General features: G+C 43.0%; 1 protein-coding gene across 2 annotated transcripts in view; it reads left to right on the top strand.

Moving 5' to 3' along the window:
* The window catches only part of EGFR (epidermal growth factor receptor), a 167112-nt gene extending 145189 nt beyond the window's left edge, over window positions 1–21923 (top strand). The window contains exons 20-28 of one of the 2 annotated variants that reach the window (XM_049816629.1): window positions 3702–3887; window positions 7233–7388; window positions 8246–8321; window positions 9537–9683; window positions 12249–12346; window positions 12805–12972; window positions 13072–13119; window positions 13223–13325; window positions 14350–21923. In XM_049816629.1, coding sequence (XP_049672586.1) covers window positions 3702–3887; window positions 7233–7388; window positions 8246–8321; window positions 9537–9683; window positions 12249–12346; window positions 12805–12972; window positions 13072–13119; window positions 13223–13325; window positions 14350–14726 — 1359 coding nt within the window. In that variant the 3' untranslated portion in view covers window positions 14727–21923. Of the gene's footprint in view, window positions 1–3701; window positions 3888–7232; window positions 7389–8245; window positions 8322–9536; window positions 9684–12248; window positions 12347–12804; window positions 12973–13071; window positions 13120–13219; window positions 13326–14349 lie in introns of both variants that reach the window. The other variant, XM_049816627.1, reaches the window with a different exon arrangement.
* Window positions 21924–22722: the final 799 nt, after the last annotated feature.

Below are 22722 nucleotides of genomic sequence, written 5' to 3'. Positions count from 1 at the left end.
ATCTATTGAGTGCTTCTTTGCAGGGAGAGGGCACACATCCCTGGTATGTCCTAAATGGACCTGTAAAGTGCAGGTCCACAGCTTGGGACAGCCTGTTTGTGTGGAAGTGATGGTCCTTCAGCCATGGGGAAAAAATGTGGATTTTTTTTAATTTATTTTGGTAAGAACTGAACCACTTTAGCAGGAAATTTATTTAAAAACAAACAAAAATCCAGCTGTGGACAGCAAATGACACCTCAGGTAGGAAGGCTCATCTCAAATGGTTCAAGCTAGTGAAGTTCTTAACAAAAGGCCAAGTCTCACCATGAGAAGTGTCAGGATGAATGGCTGTGAACAAACCTACCTGTGCTACTGATGATAATAAAGCACACTGGATTTTTCCAATCACCCCAAATAAACAGTGTTATTCCAATACATTACTTCAACAGAGCATGTGTTACATACCATACGGTTTGATATGTGTATTGCAGCAATGCAAAAGAATAGGTAGTCCGTCTCAGAATCCGTACACGAAGCATCCTGATTTTAGTTTAGTTAGACTGCAGGCCAGTCTCAGCCATTTCCTAGCTCCCTGACCCCTGTGGCCCTGGTCCCTGCCCCTCGCCTGCCTGCGGGCAGGCTGCAGTCCCTCCCTTCGCTGGCGTTCCTGGATTGAGGAGCTGGCAAAGATGCTGCTCAGCTGCCTGCCCTGAGCTCTGCCCCTTGTTTCCCTCTTCACAATGATAAGAAACATAACACAGTCTTCACAAAGGATGCTTTGGACTTAACCGCCTTAAATTCCTGTCCACTGAAGGAGGGGTTAATGAATAAGCCTATAGTACTGCATCCTGCCCTCAGCAGATCAAGATAGTCACACGACAGGGCAGTAGATGCAGGGACTGCGCACTCTTTGGTGATATCAAAGTACTTGCTTTTTTCCAGGAAGTTTCTGTAGCATATCCCCACGTTATCTTTTCCGTTGAATTAGGATGCTTAACAAAAAGCTCTTGCTTTTTTCAGTCCTGTTCATTTTTTAGATGATTTGGTTGGTGGAATTCATTCTATATTTCAGGAGAAAATTTTTAAAAATACAAAACCAGTGAAAGAAGTCAGAGGAATGATTCAAAAAGCTCCTCTCAAAACAGATTTTTGCTATGCAACCAACTTTTCAAGGTCACTGAAACCTCAGAGATAATAATGTCCAATTAAAGATGATTTGTCTTACAGAAACACGCTAGGTACAGAACAAGCACAGCAGCTTTAGCTCATATAATCCAGGCGAGCTTTTGCTAGCTTTATTAGGGTAGGGCTAATTCAGAAGATTGTTGTTGAATACCAAGCATACTTGGAGCAGGTCAGAGCGTACCGCAGAGATTTCCAAGATAAACAGTTGAAACAAAGGCCCACTTTAATGTCTTGGGCTACTTAGAGGGACCCACGACCGCACAATAGCTCCCTTCTGCTCCCTGCGAGGAGGCAGTGGCCTATTTTAGTTTGCAGTATTGAATGTAATAGGCGGTGTCAACGCTTGGACACTCTCCGAAAGCTGTGTGGCCCGTACGCCCACCCCGCTGTCTCAGCATCCCAGTTCTCAGCCCCCAGGTCAGCCCCGCGCGGGCTGCGCAGCAGATGGGCAGTGAGAACGGCTCCGACTCTGCAGATTCCACACCCCCTCCCCCACCGCTGAAATGAATACAATATGGATCTGAATCCCAACAGGAAGCAAGGCAAGGAACAGACACCCTTCATCAGTATGATGGCTCACTTGGGAAGCCTAGGGAGATGAGCGTGTTTCGGTCTGTTTACATCTGAGCATCCTATAACGGATTTGCAAGATTCTCTGAAAAATGCTACCACAAATATCTATGTAACTGAATAGCAGATTGCGTTCTTGCTTTGTCTTTCCTCAAGGTAGCCCACAGAGTCAGTGCCATCCATGACAGAGGGTTGTTTTTCAATGACCTGCTCACATGCTGCAGTAGGTTGAGGAGCACTTACCCAGTTCTGCTGGAGATCTTCTTTAACCTGGCTGCCTGGAGGCCACTTTCATCCCAGGGGTTCCAAAACAAGGATACCAAATGCAGAATTAGCACCTCAGAAGAAGATGCGTTACATCATGTTTTGCTTAGGCTGGTACAGCAAACAATACCAAGGCCAGAAAGTATTGCTCAAGAAATGGGCTTGCTTATTTCTTGAACGTCATTGCTTTAATAACTTTGTTTAATAATAGTTCTTACCAGCTACACAGCTATGTGACATCTGTGGAAAGCTTGTTAGATGATGAGTAAAGTGCTATGGTATTTCTTTTCTTAAGCTCTTAGAAAGTGCAAATTTGCTCCTTTGCTTGCCACAGTAGTGTCTTCACTATGATTTTAGGCTTTGGGGGGCTGCTAGCCTAATGCTGAATTGCCAAGGGATGATTAGTTGGTGTCACTCCAGATGCTGAGTTAAGATGCTGACCTAAAAGCTCACTGCATGGAAAAATTCCCATTTATTTCCCGTTGTGTTGGTTTTCAATCAGATGGCTTTAAAAATGTCTAAAAGTAATACACTGTAAATCAGACACAAAGATACTTAAAAAAAACCAAACGACTTCAGCTCTACTTTTTTCCCCCAATTGGAATCCATTCTTTGAGCTGGCACTTGACAGTAGATGTCAATATAAACATAGATCTCAATTTTCAATCCATAAGTAGTTTTTGCACACAAAACCCATGAAGTCAGGGGGTTTTACCCCGTGGCCATGTTAAAGGATGTTTTCAGTGTGTCTGGAGTGTACTGCACAAGCCTTTGAAGGGGCCCCTCCCTTCCTACAGAAGAGCAAAGGAAGAGGACGTACCTTGGGTACCTTTGCTAGGTACCTAAAGCTACACAGGGTGAACCCACACTTGAAAGAAGAGTTTTTCACATATTTATGGAACTCAAACACAAAATTCCATTTGACCAAAGGGTTTATGATGCTTGGGCTCCCACATTATAATCGCCTTCCTGGTATCATTTACATTGCTATATGGGTCTAAAACAGTTTTTCCAATTAGGGACAATATTTTCCCCAGTGTTGCTTAAAGCAAGACACATATTCAAGCTTCTAAAGAGCTGAACCGATTATTAACCTGTTTGGTTTGACATGGACTGAAGAACAACATGGTCAAGAAGAACATGGTCTCTTTTTAAAAAGTCAAACTGTCAGTCACATCCTAGATGACAACTTTTGACTTTCTGGGTTAGTATGATCCTTTGACAGAGGGCGGAAGTCTCAAAAATACTAATTTCCAGTCAGTTTTGAGAAAAGATCTGTGGAGGAAAAAAAGCCACATGACACGTGTTCACAAGATGTGTTGCCCTTGCAACTAGGTGCTCAAAATGATGAAATCCCATCAGATTCCAGCTGATGTTCAATTTATTAATTCCTCCTAGGTCTGTAAGTTTTGTCCCCAGGATTTTGTGTCCAATGTTTGCTTGGCGTACCAGTAGTGGGAGACTGACTCTGCTGCGGCATCTCGGTGATGCTTCAGTGTTCAAAACCTGGAGCTCCCACTGAGTGGAAGAAATTTGGTCCGTAGAGTGGGAAATACAAGTATTTTGTATGTGATAGGAGGCACAGAGTTTGCATATAGTATTTTAGCAACCTCTTGAATGACCAACTTATTTTAAACTGCCTCTAAATATTTGTGTCATGCCAAAGGGAGTGTTTCGCATTGCTTTTTTTTCTTTCCTCCCAGGAAGCTTACGTGATGGCTAGTGTTGACAATCCTCATGTGTGCCGCTTGTTGGGAATCTGCCTCACTTCTACCGTCCAGCTCATCACACAGCTGATGCCTTACGGCTGCCTCCTTGATTACATCCGAGAGCACAAGGACAACATCGGCTCCCAGTACCTTCTCAACTGGTGTGTGCAGATTGCAAAGGTGAGCGGACCAGCACACCTCCAGATCAGCTAAAACTCAGACTCTAACACGGAGATCTGACAGCGCGTAATGTATTTATTTACTTACCTGTCTCTGTAAATCTTTCTATTCACCACACGGTTCCTAGATACCTTATATGTGACAGTAAGTGGTTACTTTGTCTTAAACAATTTACCATTTTCAAGCTGCTGAGCAAACCTTAACTATTCTTCAGAATGCTCCTAGACAGCGTAATATTATCACCAAGACATTTATGTCCAAACCAAACACCCAGTAATGAAATGATAATGTGATGCAACAAAGCTGTGGCAGGGAAGGGAATAGAATTTGGCAATTCTCATACCAAAGTGCTGCTTCCGTCTTTGGGCTGTGCCATGGGGCAAACAGTGATGTTGAATACACCTTCTTGTGTGCCTCAGAGAATTTCAGGCTGAAATCCCTGAGGCCTGGGGATTGAAACTGCTGATTAATAAATACCAGCTCCATTCTAGCTCAGGCTCGCTGTGACTGAAAGACATTCAGGCACCTCAGGGCTGTTCTGTAATTTATATGCACTGAGTTGGTGCCTGTAATCTACTTGCAATGTCCATAGTGCCAAATAAAAGACTCGTTATCACACCTGGAACTGTTTGCCAAAGAGAAGAGCAGCAAAGTAAGCTGAAGTACAGCCTCTAGCCTTTAGCAGCAATATGCTGTGTTTGGAAGGCGGTTAGCCATTTGCAAGCGTGAAAGAATGGAGCAAAACCAGCAAAAAAAATAGCTGCACTTTGTTGCAGATTCGTTGTATGAGATGGCAGTATCCACAAAGCTCAGCTGCTTTAATGCTGCATATTTTGGGAATGCCAGTCTGCAAGTTAACCACACACTTAGAGCCTTATCAGTCCCTTGAGACCTTGTATACATCCCAGGCTCGCCCGGCCATGGTTTGCTTTCAGGAAACATGCTGAGGACCTCAGAAATGTATACACCAAAAGCATACAGAGCACATTTTTCATCTCAGTGTGTGTACATTTTACAGGGCTCTCCGCAGCAAGTGAGTTTTAATTTATGTGTCCACCCAGGATGTGAACTGCCTTTTTCTGACTCTTTTGCTCTCTTGTTTAAAATCAGTTCCTGCTCTGTCCTGGTTTCAGTCCTTTTGGAGGATGAGCTGGAGGCCACATTTCCCTCCTCCTCCTCCTCCCCCTCCTTGTTAGTTTTTAAGGTGGCAAAATTCATCCTTGGGGCATCACTTGCCCAAAAGGTTGCCATTCACAATTGTTAGCTTCTGTTTGATTTTTTTGGTGTCAGTTCAACACTTGCCCATAGCAACCTCTACCCTCTCCAGCGATGCCTGACCTTCAACGTACTTCTTTGTGCTGCTCCACACTGAAGTTCTTCTCAAAGTCCTCATAAATCACGCATATGGCTTTTTCCCACCAATGTGTCTGGTGTTACTACTCTGATAAAGTCATGCCAGATTTTTGGACATTCTCTGGCTCTTTAAAAATGTACTTTTGGAGGGGGAAAAAAGTTGAAACAAATATATTTATGTCTGGTAACTAACCAGCAGGAGGCACGTTCCCTAGGAAGCTTATTTTTGTTTCTGTTTTCACAGCTTTGAATTAAAGTTTTCTTTGCATCTATAAACATTATCTTTCTCTGAGGTATGGAGTCCTCTCTTTCAGACAAGATGTTATGACAGAGCATAGACTCTCCACATGCAGAAACACTATGAAGTAACTCTTTGAACACATTGGTCTCACACTTAATGATGAAAAATATCTTAAATCTGTACACAATTACAGATTTGCTGAGCTTTCTAGATGAGTTCAATGTCTTCGGTATATGGTCATGCCTGTGCACAAGTCTTTTAGCCACCAGCATCTTAAAACAGTTTAGTGTGAAACTGATATTCTGCCTTTCAGCAGCTTTGTGTCTTAATAAGTCTCTGCAGCAAGACACGTTTAGCTGGAAATTTTTTGTCCTGTTGGGGCTAGATTATGTGATTTTTTTTTTTTTAAGATAGTCTGCTTTCTGTCAGCAGCTCAAGATTTTTTGTTTCAAGAGCTCTGCTCACTAAAGATGTATTTGTGCAATTAAATGCACGCTCATAGTGGCATTGTGCCAGTTTGTTTGGGTGGTTTGTTTTGGCAACATAAGCAGCGCATGGGTGAAGTTCTGCTGAGGGACTTGGGTGGAGGATTCGATGGTGGTCCAGGTTAGCAGTGGGCTTAGGAAGGGAGTGGAGGCTGGAAGGGAATTATTCCCTCCAGTGCTCTGTCATCACATCAGCATGATCATTTTGGTGTTAACTTTGTAGGTTAGAAGTACTTTTTTATTAATTCTCTCTTCATAAAAATACAAGAGTGTAAGCTGCTGCCAGCAGAAGCCTATCGACTGGGAATAATTGTGGTTTTTAGAAAGGATCTTGCAGGAAACTTAAAAATTATGAACTTTTTGATTCCATACACCAAGAGACTGGAGTTGAGGGAAAGAGGAATAATCTCTGTGGTCAGAAACGCAGCTGTTAGATTCATACCTTAAAAGTCAAACTGGCACAATTAGTAGTATTCTTCCTCTTCATATGCCTCACGAGACGCAGTTGTACCAAAAAAGCACATATGCTATGGCAAACCCAGTGTAATCATGGGAGGCAGTGAAACTGGAAGAACTTGCCTTTTCAAAGAGGACCTGAAAATAGATGCAACTCTGACCTCAGCCATAAAATGATTTTTTTTATTTTATTTCCTTTTCTCACCTTTGTGGTGGGATGCCTCATTGTTAGCAGGGAGAAGGCAGAGTACACTGTAAGGAGATGCAGAATTGACAACTTTGAACTATTAATTTCTTTTTGTTTGGACTCTTCTCCCAGGCCATTAGTGTCTACATACTCTCTGTAGAGTTGGCCTCTGTGTGAATGGAAGGTGATAGTTAAATTCTGCACTGTGCTCTCCTGAAGTCACTGGGGTTGCACAAATGCAGCTGAAAGAAGGGTTTACCCCCTTATTTTCAAGTCCTATCCCAATTTTATATTTCTTGAACTAAATCCTAAAGGAACTGCCTCCCCTGTTATACCTGCTACTGTCCCTTTTCTCTCCATGGCTCCACTGGCACATGGACCCACAATAAGTTTCCTGGAGGGTAATAGTTACTTCTCCTTGTAACTGTGCAAGCGCACATCCTCACCCTGCAATAACCATCGTGTAAATTGAAACAGCAGACCTTTTTCTGAAGGGGCGATAGGTTGCCACGTGTTTATGGTGGTGTGCATACAGTTACCACAGAGTGGCTGACATTTGGTAACTCGTTTGCGCATCCAAGCTCAGAGTGTGTGATGCCTGCCCATGGTCTGTCGTATTTTAGGGAATGAACTACTTGGAGGAACGTCGCCTGGTGCACCGTGACCTTGCTGCCAGGAACGTCCTTGTTAAGACTCCTCAACACGTGAAAATCACGGACTTTGGGCTGGCAAAGCTGCTCGGCGCTGATGAGAAGGAGTATCACGCTGAGGGAGGCAAGGTAAAGCGCATCAGCAAAATGAACCACTGCACATTTGTCGGCGTTTGTGCTCGCGCACAAGCTTTAAACACAGGGCAAATTAAGAGAGTGGGGTTTTCAAAGCGCTCAGCTGCCATCTCAGCGTGCTGCCTTTGAAGCCTGTGGGAGACCTCTGAAATCAGCCAAAGCAGCATCAGGCCAGTGGGACTGCAGTGGGAGCGGAGGTAGTAGAGCAGCAAATGCTTTTGAAATTCCCACCCAGAATGTCTGGGAAAAAGCAACATTATTAAAAAAACATAAAAAAAAAAAAGCTTCGCTGAATTCATCAGTGTAGCCAACACCAATAACACTGTGCCATTTATGAAGAAAAAGGCAATGCTGTATATTTATAGCAGAAGAAAGACCTGTCAGACTTGGTTCAACACGTCTTTGTGTTGTACTACGTGCTGGTGGAGGGAATGTGTCCTGCTGAGAAATTAAAATGAAGCTGCTTGCAAATATTGCAGAGACCATAAATGGAAACCATATGAGCGCAGACCAGTTTTTGTCATATAGCCTGAGACTGCATTTGTGTCCTGTTACGATAGGAGAAGGTTAAAAAAATAGTAATTTGACTGTTAAAAATATGGTAAAACTAATTTGTAAGAGATATTTCTAATATGCCTAATATTTCACAAGTTCCCAGGTTCAACATAATGAATGAAAATAATAATAAGGGACTCAAAAGTTGCCTGCTCTACCACTCTGATAGTTGTGGTGTTTCTTGGTTGTTTTTTTCCCTTCTACAACCAGACTACTGGTTTAAACACCACCTGGTGGTAAATACTGCTGATAAATTTTGGTTCAGCCTCTTAAGGCTTATTTGTGAATTTTCCTAGGTTCCTATCAAATGGATGGCCTTGGAGTCAATTTTACACCGGATTTACACTCATCAAAGTGATGTCTGGAGTTATGGTGAGTCTAAAACCTAGTTATAATTATTGCAAATGGGTTGGAAAATTGCGGGATTTGCTAGTGACTCTACACAGAGCTTTCTTCTTCCTATTATGAGAAGACTGAGAGATTAAACAAACAATGGGCCCAAATCACCTATTCAGGAAAGCAAAATTCCCATGAAATTTCATGCTAGTGAGGTATAAGGTGTTTTGCAGAATATCCTTTCAGATGATGAGCCCACCCTGAAAGGGACTGCAGGTAGGAGACTCTGCTCCATTTACTGAAGTTCTGCTGACGCTTTTCTTCAGCAGCTTTACGTGAAATATAACTGAGCTGACAATAAAGCCACATAACTAGAGGGAAGACTTAAAACCATTGGCCATGCTGTCAGTCAGTGTCTATCAGTGTAACTGCTGTGGCCTAAAATGTTTGTGCTGTCCTGGTATTGAGAGGACAACGCTGAAAGGGAAGTAAAGTGGAAAGCAATTCTCCTCCTTAGAGAATTCATTTTATATTTGGTATAGTTCATAAGCCAAGTTGAAAGAAAGAGAAGCAGAAATGTAACTTTTCAGAGCAACTTATTCCAAAATTTCCACTCCATGAGCTCTTATATTCCTGGAAAATATTTAATGCAGATGGTCAGATCCTGTGTCCTTTTAGAAAAAGTGCAGCCTCTGGTCCTCTTAATCCGTTCACATATCTTGGCATCCAAAATCTTGTTTTGTATCCTAAGCTACCAGACAATCACAACAGCTACATCACAAGAGTACGTGGTTTGTCAGTAAATGACACTGAGGCAGCTGGTTTACACATCTTTTTTGAAAACTGCTCTTGCTTGTCTCCAAAGAGATTGTTTTGAAATAAAAATACAACTTCCATTTTTGAAACCACTTGCTGGGTTGGAGTCAGGAGGCCGTAACCTGCATTTCATTTCTATGGGGCTGGGCAGTTTGTGGGATGTTGAACACTGAGCTACTAGTAGCTGAGATTAAAAAAAACAACAACAAAACCAAAAAAACCCAAAACCTGAAAAGGAAACCTGAAATTATTTCAATGTGTTTTACTAATTTGTCTCTCTTCAAAATCATGGCAGAAAATGCTTTTCCTGGGTGGGGCTCTGGCAATGCAGTGCCTGTGGGAAAGCTCTCTCTACTCACCGCCTCTCTGCGCCCAGGCCAAGCACCCCGGCTCCTGGAAAAGCCTCTCTCACGATCTTCCCTTCCCACCCTGCAGGTGTGACAGTTTGGGAGCTGATGACATTTGGGTCCAAGCCATACGATGGGATCCCTGCCAGTGAAATCTCCTCTGTTTTGGAGAAGGGCGAGCGTTTGCCCCAGCCTCCCATCTGTACCATTGATGTGTACATGATCATGGTCAAATGTGAGTTCGCATTTGGGGTTGTGGGTGCTTAACCTAAGTCAAATAAGTAGCACAACTGCCTTCATTATGTCGCATTTGTATACGCTGTGTTCTTGGCGATCGCACCGAAATAGGGTTATGTGAAAAGAGTGGTGACACCAGAGTGTGTTCCCATCCCTTGAGCTTTAACTAGGAGCACAGGATATGGTTTCGTTAGTCGCTAATTCAGCCAACTAATGTTTTTTCACCATTCACACCACTGGCTGATATTGTCAATTATTTTAAACTGATAACTGTCAGGCAGTATAAATCAGCATAACACCACCCACTTTACCTGATACTCTGGTTTTGTGTGTCTAGGAAATAAAATTAACGCTGCCTTTCCTCCAGGCTCCCCCTTAGTTCAGTAATATGCCTCCCCCAGCAATCACACGCACGGATTATGTGCTTCTTTTACTAAAGGAGTGCTGTAAGCACAGGCACCGCTGTAATGGCAGATGCAATGAGGATCTGGAGTTCCTCATCCCATTTCTTCCTCATTTTTGGATGGCTCCTTTTTGGCACATGGCTGTTGCTGTAAAGTAGCACAGGAGCCGGGGGCCTCTGAAGCACTTTTTGGTCCTTGTTAGGGCACATCAAAGAGCTTGTGAAGCCCAAACCCCTTTTCCATCTATATCAGCTGCTAAAATGTCAGATTATTACCTGGCTTCCTGTGCATCCCTAGACCATGACTGCCGCATCCCTGCTCCCTACCAGTAGTGTCTGTGAGGATGCTGATAAAAAGCCCACTAGGTGGCATTTAAGACCTTCTCACTGGAGCAAAATGTACCTGTTCTGAAACAGGAGCCATGCTACCATGAACACCCCGTAGTGCAGCAGTTTTGGGGAGTCCTGCAGTGCCTCAGTGTTGCCTTGTCAGGACAGGCACTGCACGGGGAAAGCCTGATCCTGTGCTCACCAAAGCGAGCAGGAACCAGATCCAGATGTGTGCACCTAGCCTGGGAGGTGCCCAGACCCAAAAGCAGTGTCCTGGAAACTCCTCCTCGGTGATGCTGAACCCTACTGACACCTCAGTCCTGCCAACATCTCTGCTTGCAGCAGACATGTCCCAGGTCTTTAAAAGCTCTGCACTAGACCACGTCCTCGGGGGCTGAGCCTTCACAAAGCTCAGAAGCTCCAACCATTGCCCTTTCTTTGGGTCAGGCCAGATGTAGAAAGCAGGCATTTTTCCAGGCACCTGATCAGGTATCTGTTGCTTTTAAAACATGACTAGTGGAGTCTCCACATCCCCTCTCATCCTGTTACACTGAATTCAAATGCAAGAACATAAGAATCTGGGCTTTCAACCTTCCTTCTACTACAGGACTCGGTTGCACATCTTTCACCGCTCTGATCACCCTGTGTTTGCAGGCTATAGCACAGACCCTGTTGAAGCCATGCCATTTTGTCTAAAGGAATTCAGGACTCCTGGTCATCTCTTTTGTAAGCAGAGAGTATAAACTGAAATGGTCAAGGTTATTGCACAACAATTTTTATTTTTTTATTTAAGAAGCAGTATTTAAACATATGCAACTCAGATAAATTCAGAAATAGTAGATGGTACCTCTGCAACAGCAGCGAACTCCCAAATGCTCCACTCTGTCTAAAAGCAAAAAGGATTTCTTCTTGAATTAGCAGGGAATCATACTTCTAGCATGGTAAAAAGTCACCAGCAATGATGAGATGTTGTCTAATGCAGATTTCAGATGTCATATTATCACTTCATTTCTCCATTACTATAGATAGGCTGCTTCTTATGAGTTCAGCCAGACACACTAAGCTTGACCTTTATTATTTTTAATGTTAAACACAAGAGTCTCTACACCAGCTCATCTGTTAGTTGATAACAGAAAGTGTGGGTTTCCTAAGTAATCTCACAAAACCACCAGTATCTATATTCGAAATCTATTCTAGTATTGATCCACACTAAACTGTAGGACTTGTTTTTGTTAAAGTCCATTTACTAATTAAATACAGCTTAGATACGGTTAATCTTTCAAAATGTCCCCAGCAAGGATGTTTTGAATTTTAGAAGACATCTGGTACAGAGGGTAGCTTCTGCTTGAAGCTTCCCAGGATTTCACGAAGCAGTGCAGTGAGGACTAGATGGTCAAATGACCGTGCGCCTGCTGAAGTTAGTTTGCTTCCCCTCCTTCAGGAACTTCTTCAGAGCAGCCTAATTCGGACCCGATCCAGGCTGGCCACCCATTTGGTATCCTGAGGACTGATGCATTATTATCGCTCAGGTGCGACCTGCCTGCCCAAGCGGAGATAGGCCAGCAGGAGAGGAGACAGGCTCAGCCTGGAGCTTTTCCAGCATGGGGTTTTATTACCTCCTTCATCCTTCCCCAGACTGCCGAGATGTGCATTTTGAATGCTGAAATTCACAGCAGTGGCTGGTGAATGAACTTTTTATGGTGGTCCCTTACAGGGACCTTAACAGCACACGTGGTGCTGTTCTTTTCACAGTTACATTTTATTTTAAGCTCTGTGTTTGATCACCAGAAGAACTTTATTTGTGCGGTGCTTTACCTGTTGTCCCTCCAGGCTGGATGATCGATGCAGACAGCCGTCCCAAGTTCCGTGAACTGATAGCGGAGTTCTCAAAAATGGCCCGTGACCCCCCACGCTATCTCGTTATACAGGTACTAATCCCAATGGTAGGAAGATGTTTGATGTGCATTTAATATGAGGCCCAAAATGATTAGTAATGCATATGAGAATATATAATATCAATAATTTAAGGCCAGATTTACTGTTGCTTTCCAGGTCTTAACACATTCAGCTAGAACCCCAAACAGAATTTCAAGACCAGTCGTTGTTCTCGTAGTACTGGTCCCAGTCTAGGACCAGTAACAGCCTATACTGCAGTCCTGAGAGGAGAACAGAGTTTGATCCTCTTCAAAACGCAGACATTTTACAGCAGCATAGAGAGAGATTGCAGGCCCAAATTCCCCTAAACTCTAAGTAAATTTGGTTAAACATATAGATCAAGATTATACACCTTGGACGTCTTGCTAAATTACTTTGTCTCTCAGAGAAGGGGATAATGAGAGCTTGAAGGGAGTCTGCGAGTCCTCTCTCACACCAACTTGTCTCACAGGGAGACGATAGGATGCACCTGCCCAGCCCTACAGACTCCAAGTTTTATCGCACCCTGATGGAGGAGGAGGACATGGAAGATATAGTGGACGCGGATGAGTATCTTGTGCCGCACCAGGGCTTCTTCAATAGCCCCTCAACCTCCCGCACTCCTCTCTTGAGTTCATTGGTATGAAACTTTTCCTCTGTAGAAACATGACAAGCAATTTTAAGAGTGAACTGCTTCTCATGATGTCTGTATTTTCTTTCTCTCTCTCTTTTTTAAAAGAGTGCTACTAGCAACAATTCTGCTACAACCTGCATTGACAGAAACGGGGTAAGTGGGATGACCTTTAAAAAAGGAGCAACTTATCCTATATGGATCAACTTCTACAGAACAGTCCCTTTAATATTGTTTTTGTCTCCTTCAAACCTAGCAGGGGCACCCTGTGAGGGAAGACAGCTTTGTCCAGAGGTATAGCTCAGACCCAACAGGCACTTTCTTGGAGGACAGCATAGATGACGGCTTCCTGCCAGCCCCGGGTGAGTACCTCTCCCATGTTTACGTCCCATGACCACTCATTCACAAGCCATTTGGTTGTGAATATAATCATTGTCCTTCCTTTTCTGTAGAAAGGAAGCAATCCAAATGCTTCCTACCTTTTTTTTTGCTCGGTAAACAGGAGTGAAAACATGTACACGTATCCTTTTCCTAGACTTTATCCGGCTGCTCTAGTCATTTCTCATTGCGGTTCCTTAGAAGCCAGGTTCCTCATGTTTGCCATGCGTGCCATCTGGCCAGGGAGTTTGTGTGCGTTATTATATGTTTAAAGCTTTCTACTTGGGAAAATATCCTCTAAAAACTGGGTTTCACCCCTTAAACCATTTCAGCAATATAAACAGCTTTCTGGCAGTTTCACTGTTTTCAGATGTTGATACACAGAAGGCAGCTCACGGTTGCATGTGGACTTAACAGTGTAGGCAGTCAGAGAGCGAGACAGCGAGCACCGAGGAAGCTGGTGCTGGGTTATGCAGTCATGATGCTTTGTGCCCTTAAAAAATCCCAACCAACCCTTCCAAGAATACGCCACAGCTAACAAGGGTGAAAGACCCTGCAAGGGATGGCATTGAAGTTAAAAGTGGAGTCTCTGTTACTGCCAGTCCTGTATTTTCTAGGTGTTTTCCTCATCTCTAAACATTTTTCTAGGGAAACAGCTTCTGGCAGCTAAGCTCCGAGACTGTGATTTCAGAACAGTATCCGGGACGTAGCCACCCACGTGTCACTAAAATCAGCAGTAGCTATCTCGCTGTCTCATGGTCCAAGCCATCTTTCTGCTGCTTTGCAAACCGAATTCCTGAAAGTGAACTTCAGGGCAGTGCGTTTGGTGCCACGGCACGGCAGTCCCTGCCTTTGGCTCTCTTCTACTCCGGGAAGTCCAGTGAGATGCTGTGTGCAAAGAGCAAGTGGCAGCTGGGTTGAAACTACACCTCAAGTGACGCAAATGGCTGCATTAGTTACATGCCTTCATTTTCATTCCTTCTAATTTTTATTTTCTTTTTATTCCAGAGTACGTCAACCAGTTGGTGCCCAAGAAAGTATCTGCCTCAGCAGTCCAGAATCCAATCTACAACAACTTCTCTCTCACAGCAAACTCAAAGGTCCCCACGGACTCCAGCTACCAGAATTCACACAGCACAGCTATGGATAACCCTGAGTATCTCAACACCAACCAGTCTCCACTGGCCAAGACAGTCTTCGAGAGCTCTCCTTACTGGATCCAGGCGGGCAACCACCAAATAAATCTGGACAATCCTGACTACCAGCAGGACTTCTTACCGAAGGAAACCAAACCTAATGGTCTCTTGAAAGTTCCCGCGGCAGAAAACCCGGAGTACTTGAAGGTAGCAGCACCAAAAAGTGAATACATTGAAGCCTCAGCATGACCATAGAGAATTTCTTCTTGCAGCGAGGCAAGCCAGACTCTCGGTGAACTACCTGGCTGCTGCAAGAACAGACTCTTGCTCGGAGCGAACAGCAACTGTAATGCATCAATAAGCACACCTGTCTTTTTCGGCATGGGGGCTGAAACTGCAAAGCCTATCTGATGGTAGTTTGGGTCTTTTCTTGCCCATTTCCACATAATAACTGAGGCCCATAGCCTGCACTCAGATGCATGTTGGGATGAAGCAGGGTCTTCCTGGACAGAAGAAATACAGATGCATTCCTTTCATTTTCAAATGGTAGCATGGTAAGAAGCCACTCTGGGATGAACTTGAGAGCTGTACACATTGTACAGTCAAATTCCTTTCGACAGTCTGTATTTTTATAAATGTTTCTAACAGAATTTTTGGATCTTTTACAAGATCAGATGCTTGTACTGCTGGTCTGCTATGTGGTGCTCAGATCACCAGCAGGGAAAAAAAAAAAGTTACTAAATAGTTTTCCAAAACTCCTGGAACAGAAACAGTTATTCCAAACCACTGGATTTTTATAAATTGGCTCCATACACTGCCTCTTGGCACGAAGAGGAGAAGTGCATCTGGGGGACGTATGGGAGATTCTGCCCGGGGCAGTATGGCATGGATCGCTCCAGGGAAAACTAGCACAAGGAGCAAAACAGCACAGCACATCACCTACTGACCACTATTGCTAAAAACTGACAGGAGGAGCTCACCTCTAAGTTGACTGTACATGGTTATAAAGTGCTCACTAGTCTATTTTCTAATGGTCAAACGCAAGACATTTTTTTTCTGATCCCTTATGCAGCTGTGAAGTTGTCAAAATGCCTTTCTTCAACAAAACTGTTAAAGATGTTGCCGTAACTGAAAAATGAAGTGTCAGATAATGTTCAACAGACTTTAATTAAATGTCAAGGAAGTGCAAATGGTGGCAAATTGGAGCATTCATGAGACAGACTGGAAGAACTATACTAAATTAAACTTGACTAGGGCAAGAAACACAGGTAGCTCTAGCCAAGCAGTTTCATTTGCCTTCTTAAAGGGCCTCAGAGCAGAAATCATTTTCCCTTATACATTTGGCAAAGAAAAGGGATATATCAGTGTTACACTTTAGTCGCTTCAAGGTAGAATACTGCCAGTTGCTGTACCAAGCTGGGGCAGAGGCTGGAGCTAGTTACCTGTCCCTTTGGAGTTACATATCCTGGCAATGCAGGAGGGGCAGTGAGAGTGAATTAAGGAAAGGAAGAATAATCTGGAGTGATGGAAAATATTATCTCCTTCTTCTGAGACACAGGGCTGCCTACTGCTTCTTTAAAATACCCAGCATCATCTTCTGTTGTTAGTGTGGAATAGGCAGGCAAGGCAAGACCAAGATTTTAGCTTGATAGTATAAATCAATCATAGCAGCAAAAGCAGCTATTCTTTCTAGGGGCCCATGATACAGAACTTCACATTCTTCCACCATTAACATTTCTTATGAATGTAGGAGGAGTAAAGTTCCTAAAGTGTGAATTTAGTCAGTAATTTAGATGCATCCCCCCAGCAGCTTAGCAGTGCTATTTTAATCAAACCACTAGATCAGAAAGCAAATGTGCATTTGGTGATTTTGGTACAAAGGTCCTTAACTAGTTGAACATTGGCAACTTGCTTACGGGTAGCCTAAGCAGCTGAGTTGCAGAGGATCTGTTGTCTATGTTAAGTAGCAAGAAATAGTCAAATTTATGCTGCCACTGTGTTTTGAATACATCAGTATGTGTTTCAGTTTAAGTATTGTATCTGGAGTCCAGGATCAGGCAGCAAATCCTCAGAACAGATTTATTGAGGAACGAAGGAGAAAAACGGTCATGTGAAGTGACCCCTTTTATAAGTAACATGGTGTAAAATGCATTAGCAGCTTGTGTGTGTGCAGTAGCTCATTGGCCACGCTGCCAGTCTAGGGTAAAGAAGTATATTGGGTCAAAATCCAAAGACTGTCCTGTTTGGTACATGTGTGTCACTGTGACCAAGTCCCAGGTACAGCGGTATGGAGGATGCAATGTTTGACTTTGATTATTACTGGCTTGTATTTAAAACGCTAACCAAAATTCAGTTCCCACGTCCAATTAGTGGCAGATTTCTCCTTGCATTCCTGAGAGCAGAGCTGTTGTGTTGCTCTCACAAGTGTGCAACATGTACGCACAGGCAGCACTGCTTTTCTCCACCCACCGCCCCAGGAGGAATGTACATAAAACCAAAAAAAGGACTTAACAGAAATCACAGATAATTTTCAATTTGCTAAATCTGTTATGTCTTCAAGCAGAACACTAAAAAATCACATAGTGCATGTTCTCCTGCAGAATCTTTCCAACGCTATAGGACAAAGGAATTTATTGATGTTTTATTTTAATCTGTTAGCTGAAACAAGAAAGGCACTAAGAAGTAGCAATATATATCACCAGCATTATGTAGCATGAAAATTATTTAATAGAGTTTAATATGCTTGCCCCTTTCAAACAATTCAGGAGGGATTCAGTAGCGGCTTATTGCTAGAAACAAGGAGATTCATCTAAAAATTAAGCAATGGAAGTTTGAAAGAGCATCGCTTTTTAAATATATTGGTTTTGATGAGAAAAGTAGGAAAGAGGGTGTAGGACCACAGACTCTGAATACAAATGCACAGATTCCAGCTTGGTGGGATCAGCTATATTGTAAAGTAGTTCTGGTAAATAGGCATCCTGTAAGCTGTGATTTGTAAATCGGCAACTCATTAATGATTCAAAAGCCAGCAACAAACAAAAACTGGGCAGTGTGCTGTAGTCTGTGGGCAGTGCCTGCAGGGGCAGATACAGCGGTGCTGGGAGCAGATGGGACCACGCCGCTGCGTGGCTGTTTGCTGGAGGCACGGGTGCTATGCAAGGTGATGCTCGTAGAGTAACAGGCATTAGCAATGTACTAAATGATTTCCACTGAGATGAAAAAAAAAAAAACCAATAAGCAGCTGAAGTGGTCTGGTTTTCCCACTGCAGCTCACTGACCATTTAATAGCAAGGATCCCCCTGCAGATCGTAGGTGCTCATAAAGGCAAACACAGTTAAGCAGCATAAATCAGCATTCAAAAATAACTTGAAAGTTCTGCCATTGTGTCTTGGGAGGTGTGGGTAGAAAATGCTGATTTTTAAAATGCAACTAAATGGGGAAATGTATCAGGCCACAGCCACTTTTAAAAGCTAACATAGTCCCACCAATCGAGAAACTTGAAATTTCCCTTTATACTGTATTTCTCATGGAAGGCAAAATAAAACCACTCACAAGTTAGTGCTTAGCGTCTCTTAATCATAAAGCAGCAGTTAATATGGAACTGCTTTTGCAATAATAATTTAAGACATTTAATAACTGCTAAGTATATGAAAATGTAAGTTAAGTCAAGAGTCTTCATCTTACTTTGATGTTTTCCAGTGATCTCTGTACAGTGTCAGCGCACTTGACTTCATTTGGGCCTTGGGTTGTTTTCTTCTGCTGAAAAGGGAGTTGGCTTGGGAAATTTCTTTCATGTTGCAATTGGTCTTGTTGGGTAAATTAATCCGAGAGGCCGGGGGCTTGCTTTTGTTTCCAGCTGGCAGGCAACAATACAGTGAGTTTTCTAGAGAGAGCAGTTGGAACTAGATGGTGGTTTCTGGGACGCTTCAAGGTGATGCCCTGTCCCACCAGCATCATCGTCAGATGGCCACGTGAAGCCCCGGCATTAGAAAATATAGTCCTGTGGTTTATTTGAAAGTAAGGGGCTTGTGTAGGTTGAGTAATGCCAGGGAAGGAATGCCAGCCGGCCAATCCATACCCGAGACAGCTGCCAAATTTGCCCAGGGACATCACTGAGGCTGTTGACTGTTCTGGCAGGTACGGGTGGGAATAGACACACGTGGCTCCTGTCCCTGCTACTGACTTGAAGTGAAGCCCTCTTGCAGAGATTGCTTGTGCGAAAACCAATGTATGTGGCGTTCGTGCTATGGGGTGAATCTGTTCCCTGGGAGACGCAGTTAGGGCTACAACACTGTCACAGGACCCCAAACAGCTTAAAGAGGTCCCATCACAAAGTGCCTGGGGTGTCCTCGGTCTGTCTGGGGGTGCTCCAGGGTGCCAAGGAGAAACTTTGCATTTCCAGACAAGCGCTCATTTTTCAGATTCAGAGTTCAACGTCTTCTTTTAGTACAACTGCTGCCTTTCCAAATGAGCAGTTATGGTACTCTGGCTTTTGTTTCCCCCCCATGTTTCTCTGTGAGAAAACATCTGAATCAGGACAAAGTATGAAAATGTACCTGTGTCCTCCTTCCTGATGGAGACCATATACTCATGAAATGTCAAACTGTGTATAACACTTAGCAAGAATGCTTTATAATGTTTTATCACCACTGGTTCAAATTTTTATATTGGGATCCCATTTTCTAGCTTTCTTTTTGTAAGTGTTATCTCTTTGTTCTGACATACAACTTTTAAGGAGCCTTTTTGAAATAAAAAAAAAAAAAAAAAAAAAATTATACAAAAGAAAAACACGACACCTTCAAGTAGCTTGTCAAATGGGCTGCATTAGGACCAAAGATGTAACGTCTTGTTTTCTTGCTTTAAAGGAATAGGGTATTGATCACCACTTCCACAGCCTCTCATTACGGGGAAAAGCTGAAGATCACCACTCTTCACTGGGGCTAGGCCAGACCTCCATTGAGCCAAGAGGGCTTGACAGGTGTGTGAGGCCTGTCTATAGAAAACCAAACAAGTATCGGGACCAGGTCGCACTTCAGGGCCAGACCTACAACCTCTACTCCATTTCGATTCGTTTTCTACTCAACGCAATAGCTAAACAGGGACACAGTCAAGAAAAAAAGAAACAAATACATGAAGTTTTGGCTCAGTATCAGGAAAAATACAATGATGTGAAGATGAGACATGATGAGATAACTGCTTTTTATGTGAGGAAGTGTGTAGGCAGGCAGTGAGACTTGAAACCGATAACACTTTTGGTTATGTATTACTTTAATTATGCGGGGGAGTTGAAATCACAGCGCTTCCATGATAGGCTTTACTTTCTGCCACGTGTCCTGCCTCCATTCAACATTGTGTGTTTTGGCAGATCACCTGTATTACCATGGCTGCGTGGACCGAGAATTGCGGGTTGGTCAGAAGTACTGCATGCAACCCCTCCTTCTTTTACAGGGAGAGAAGAGTGCAGCATTAGTAGGCTGTACCACAGTTAGTGGTCAAGCAAACCCTCATAGCATCCAAAAAAAAGGGTTTCCTGAGGAAAAACTGGTAACTGGAGACCTAGCTGGCAAAAACATGCAGCCAAAAGTCAGCAACCAAAATGCCTTTGGCCAAGATTCAGGGCAGGTGCTCGCCAACTTTGCTCTCATCTTCTTACATGGTGCAGATGGGGCTGTCTGGATGCATGACAGCGGGGGCCTTGAAGTAATGGATTTTTCTGATTAATAAGGTGAAAACCAGCAATCAGACCTGCCGCTAATGACTGAACTGGTTGAAAGTGTTGTTCCTATGTAGCAGATACGGTACATCGTTTCCAGTCATGCTGGAATTTACCCAGACCCGTCTCCTTACCTCTCACAAGCTAGCTAGAGAGCGTGCATTTGCAACCACCATCAATGTTATCCTTATATTCTATGAAAGGGAATAAGTAAAGTAGTTGTCTACAATGGTAGGAGGCTTGGCTCACATAGCTAGGTTGCTTTTTAATCCTATGTTCCTAATATCGTTCTCCTTGAAATTAACGGGATGTTTAACTTGATTACACTGAGAGTATAAAACGAGGCTAATGTTGAGTGATTTTTGAAAATCCCTCGCAATAATCAGAGATCCTATGGATCCATTGCCCATTTTAGGCTGCTTTGTATCGATGCAATCAACCAAGTATAAGGTATCATGTCTTGGTTTTAATAAACTGTCAAGCAATATATCCATAGATACAGACGGTACCCTCGCAGCATTGTAAAGTTACTCAACTATGAAAGCACTATTTGTACTATAAGAAACTCTTGACTTTTATATGGTTTAATGGTTTGTACTGTTGATCAAAGATTGTTTGTATATTGAGCGATAAAAATGAGGTGTATATTATTCTTTTTAATTGTTTTTAATTTTTGGAGAACTTTTATTGTAATATACTGTTGTATTTGGGGGGAAGAAAAATCAGTGGCTAGCTTGTAGGGTTTGTAGCCAGAGAAGAACTCACATTAAGGGTTCTTTATTGATGGACTTAGATTTTTTTTTTTTCTCTCCTAAAAGTTGTCACCTTGGGGATTTATCCAGAACTTAGTGTGAAGCTATTAACAGGACCCTTTCCTCTCTTTAAGACTCTTTGGCTCTCTGCATGCACAGTGCTGGAGTTTTGTAATGTGAGCAGTAATACAGCTAACACTTGTGACCATTGGAAGTGCAATATGAAAGCCCAGGTGCTGCTTATCAGGGCACTAATAAAAGCTGCTCTTTTGAATTGCATGGCAGGTTCTCACTTCACTTTTATGGTAATAGCAGAAGCAGAGTCCAAGCAGTCCCACAAAAGCTCATCCATGTGATGTGTGGCATATGAAGCCGTACTGCTGACCATTTCTGAATTGCACAGCTATGATCTGTACAACAGCAACACAGGACTCCCTTGTAAGGAAAGGCAAAATAAAGTCTTGACTCGAGTCACACTGGTGACTTAAATTGTTGTACTACACTAGGCAGAAAGGGAAATTCTGTTAGCTAAGCCAGTCAAATGAAGCCCCAGAGTCCCCTGAGTATTGGTGTTTAATTATCCAACTGGTGGAACAGGTAGCAGACAAAGATTAAAGGAATTACAGGGTCCTCAACATAACAGAGCAAAATACACTGGGTTGGCAAGACAGTGAAGAAGAGAGGAGCTGGAACTGTCAGTACACATTCAGCCTGGATAAGTCCCTGGTATCACAGTTAGTAAATTAAATAATTTTTGTCTTTATAGATGAACTTTGTACACGGAAAATAAAGCCACTACAGCACCTTGCTCATTTTATCTTTCCAGCCAGTCCCTTCCAATACGTAGGCTGCATGTCTTACCAGCTCAACCTATTTTATGCAGAAACAACATAGTCTTAATCTTCATATTACTGGTTCTCAGAAATGTCTAATGCGTATTAATGCATGATATTTTTATTTTAATAAAAGTCATTAAATAAATCTTTGCTGGTTTGGCATGTGATTTCCCCCTCCTTTAGTGATCAGCTGGCTTGGGGAAGCTTCTATGTATGTTAGTAATGATATTATGAATAATAATAATTATTAATATCAAGAATTAAAATTAAATATATGTTGTACATCCATACACCTCCTCTGTGAAGATCAGAAAACAACTTAAAATACAAAAGTCTTTATCAGACAGGAAACTGCTGTTCTCCATATTTCACAAGATGGGATAACAAAGGCAGAACAATGCCTCTGTACTTACCCCAGAGAGGTGGGGACGCTGATGGGGCTAAATCCCACTGTCAAAGCACCAAAAGAGAGGAACTTAAAATGAAGAATGGTGTAGGTGTAGAAAAGTGCAAGTATTTGGGAAGGACGAGCATTCAGAACTTACACTGAGCTCAGTGCGGCCAACTTCAAATGAACATAAAAAGTGACAGAGGGTGCAAGAGGAGGCGACAGCCAAAGAAACAGCTGCAGTTTAACCCCCCTGTCTGCCTGCACAGGATATGGTAGGTTAAGATAAGATAAAGGAAATTGCTGATTAAAGATAGGAGAGGAATACCAAGTCTCTTCCAAGCCTCACCCTTTGGCGCTCCTGACCTCGACCCAGGAAAGCAACAAAGCCAGCCTCTAGAGAACTAATCTGAACGCTCGATAATTACATCAGATCATGTAAGAAATCTCCAAGGCGGCCAATAAAAGATCCAACACACTCTGAGGAGTCCCACAGCCATAGCTGGACCACCTACCACGGAACCCGGGACAGACCTATATGCTCACTACGGCACTG

The sequence above is a fragment of the Accipiter gentilis genome, chromosome 14 (genome assembly GCF_929443795.1).
Source record: "Accipiter gentilis chromosome 14, bAccGen1.1, whole genome shotgun sequence".
Classification (NCBI taxonomy): domain Eukaryota; kingdom Metazoa; phylum Chordata; class Aves; order Accipitriformes; family Accipitridae; genus Astur; species Astur gentilis.
The sequence above is the reverse complement of the archived record's forward strand: the minus strand, read 5'-3'. Positions and strand labels throughout refer to the sequence as shown.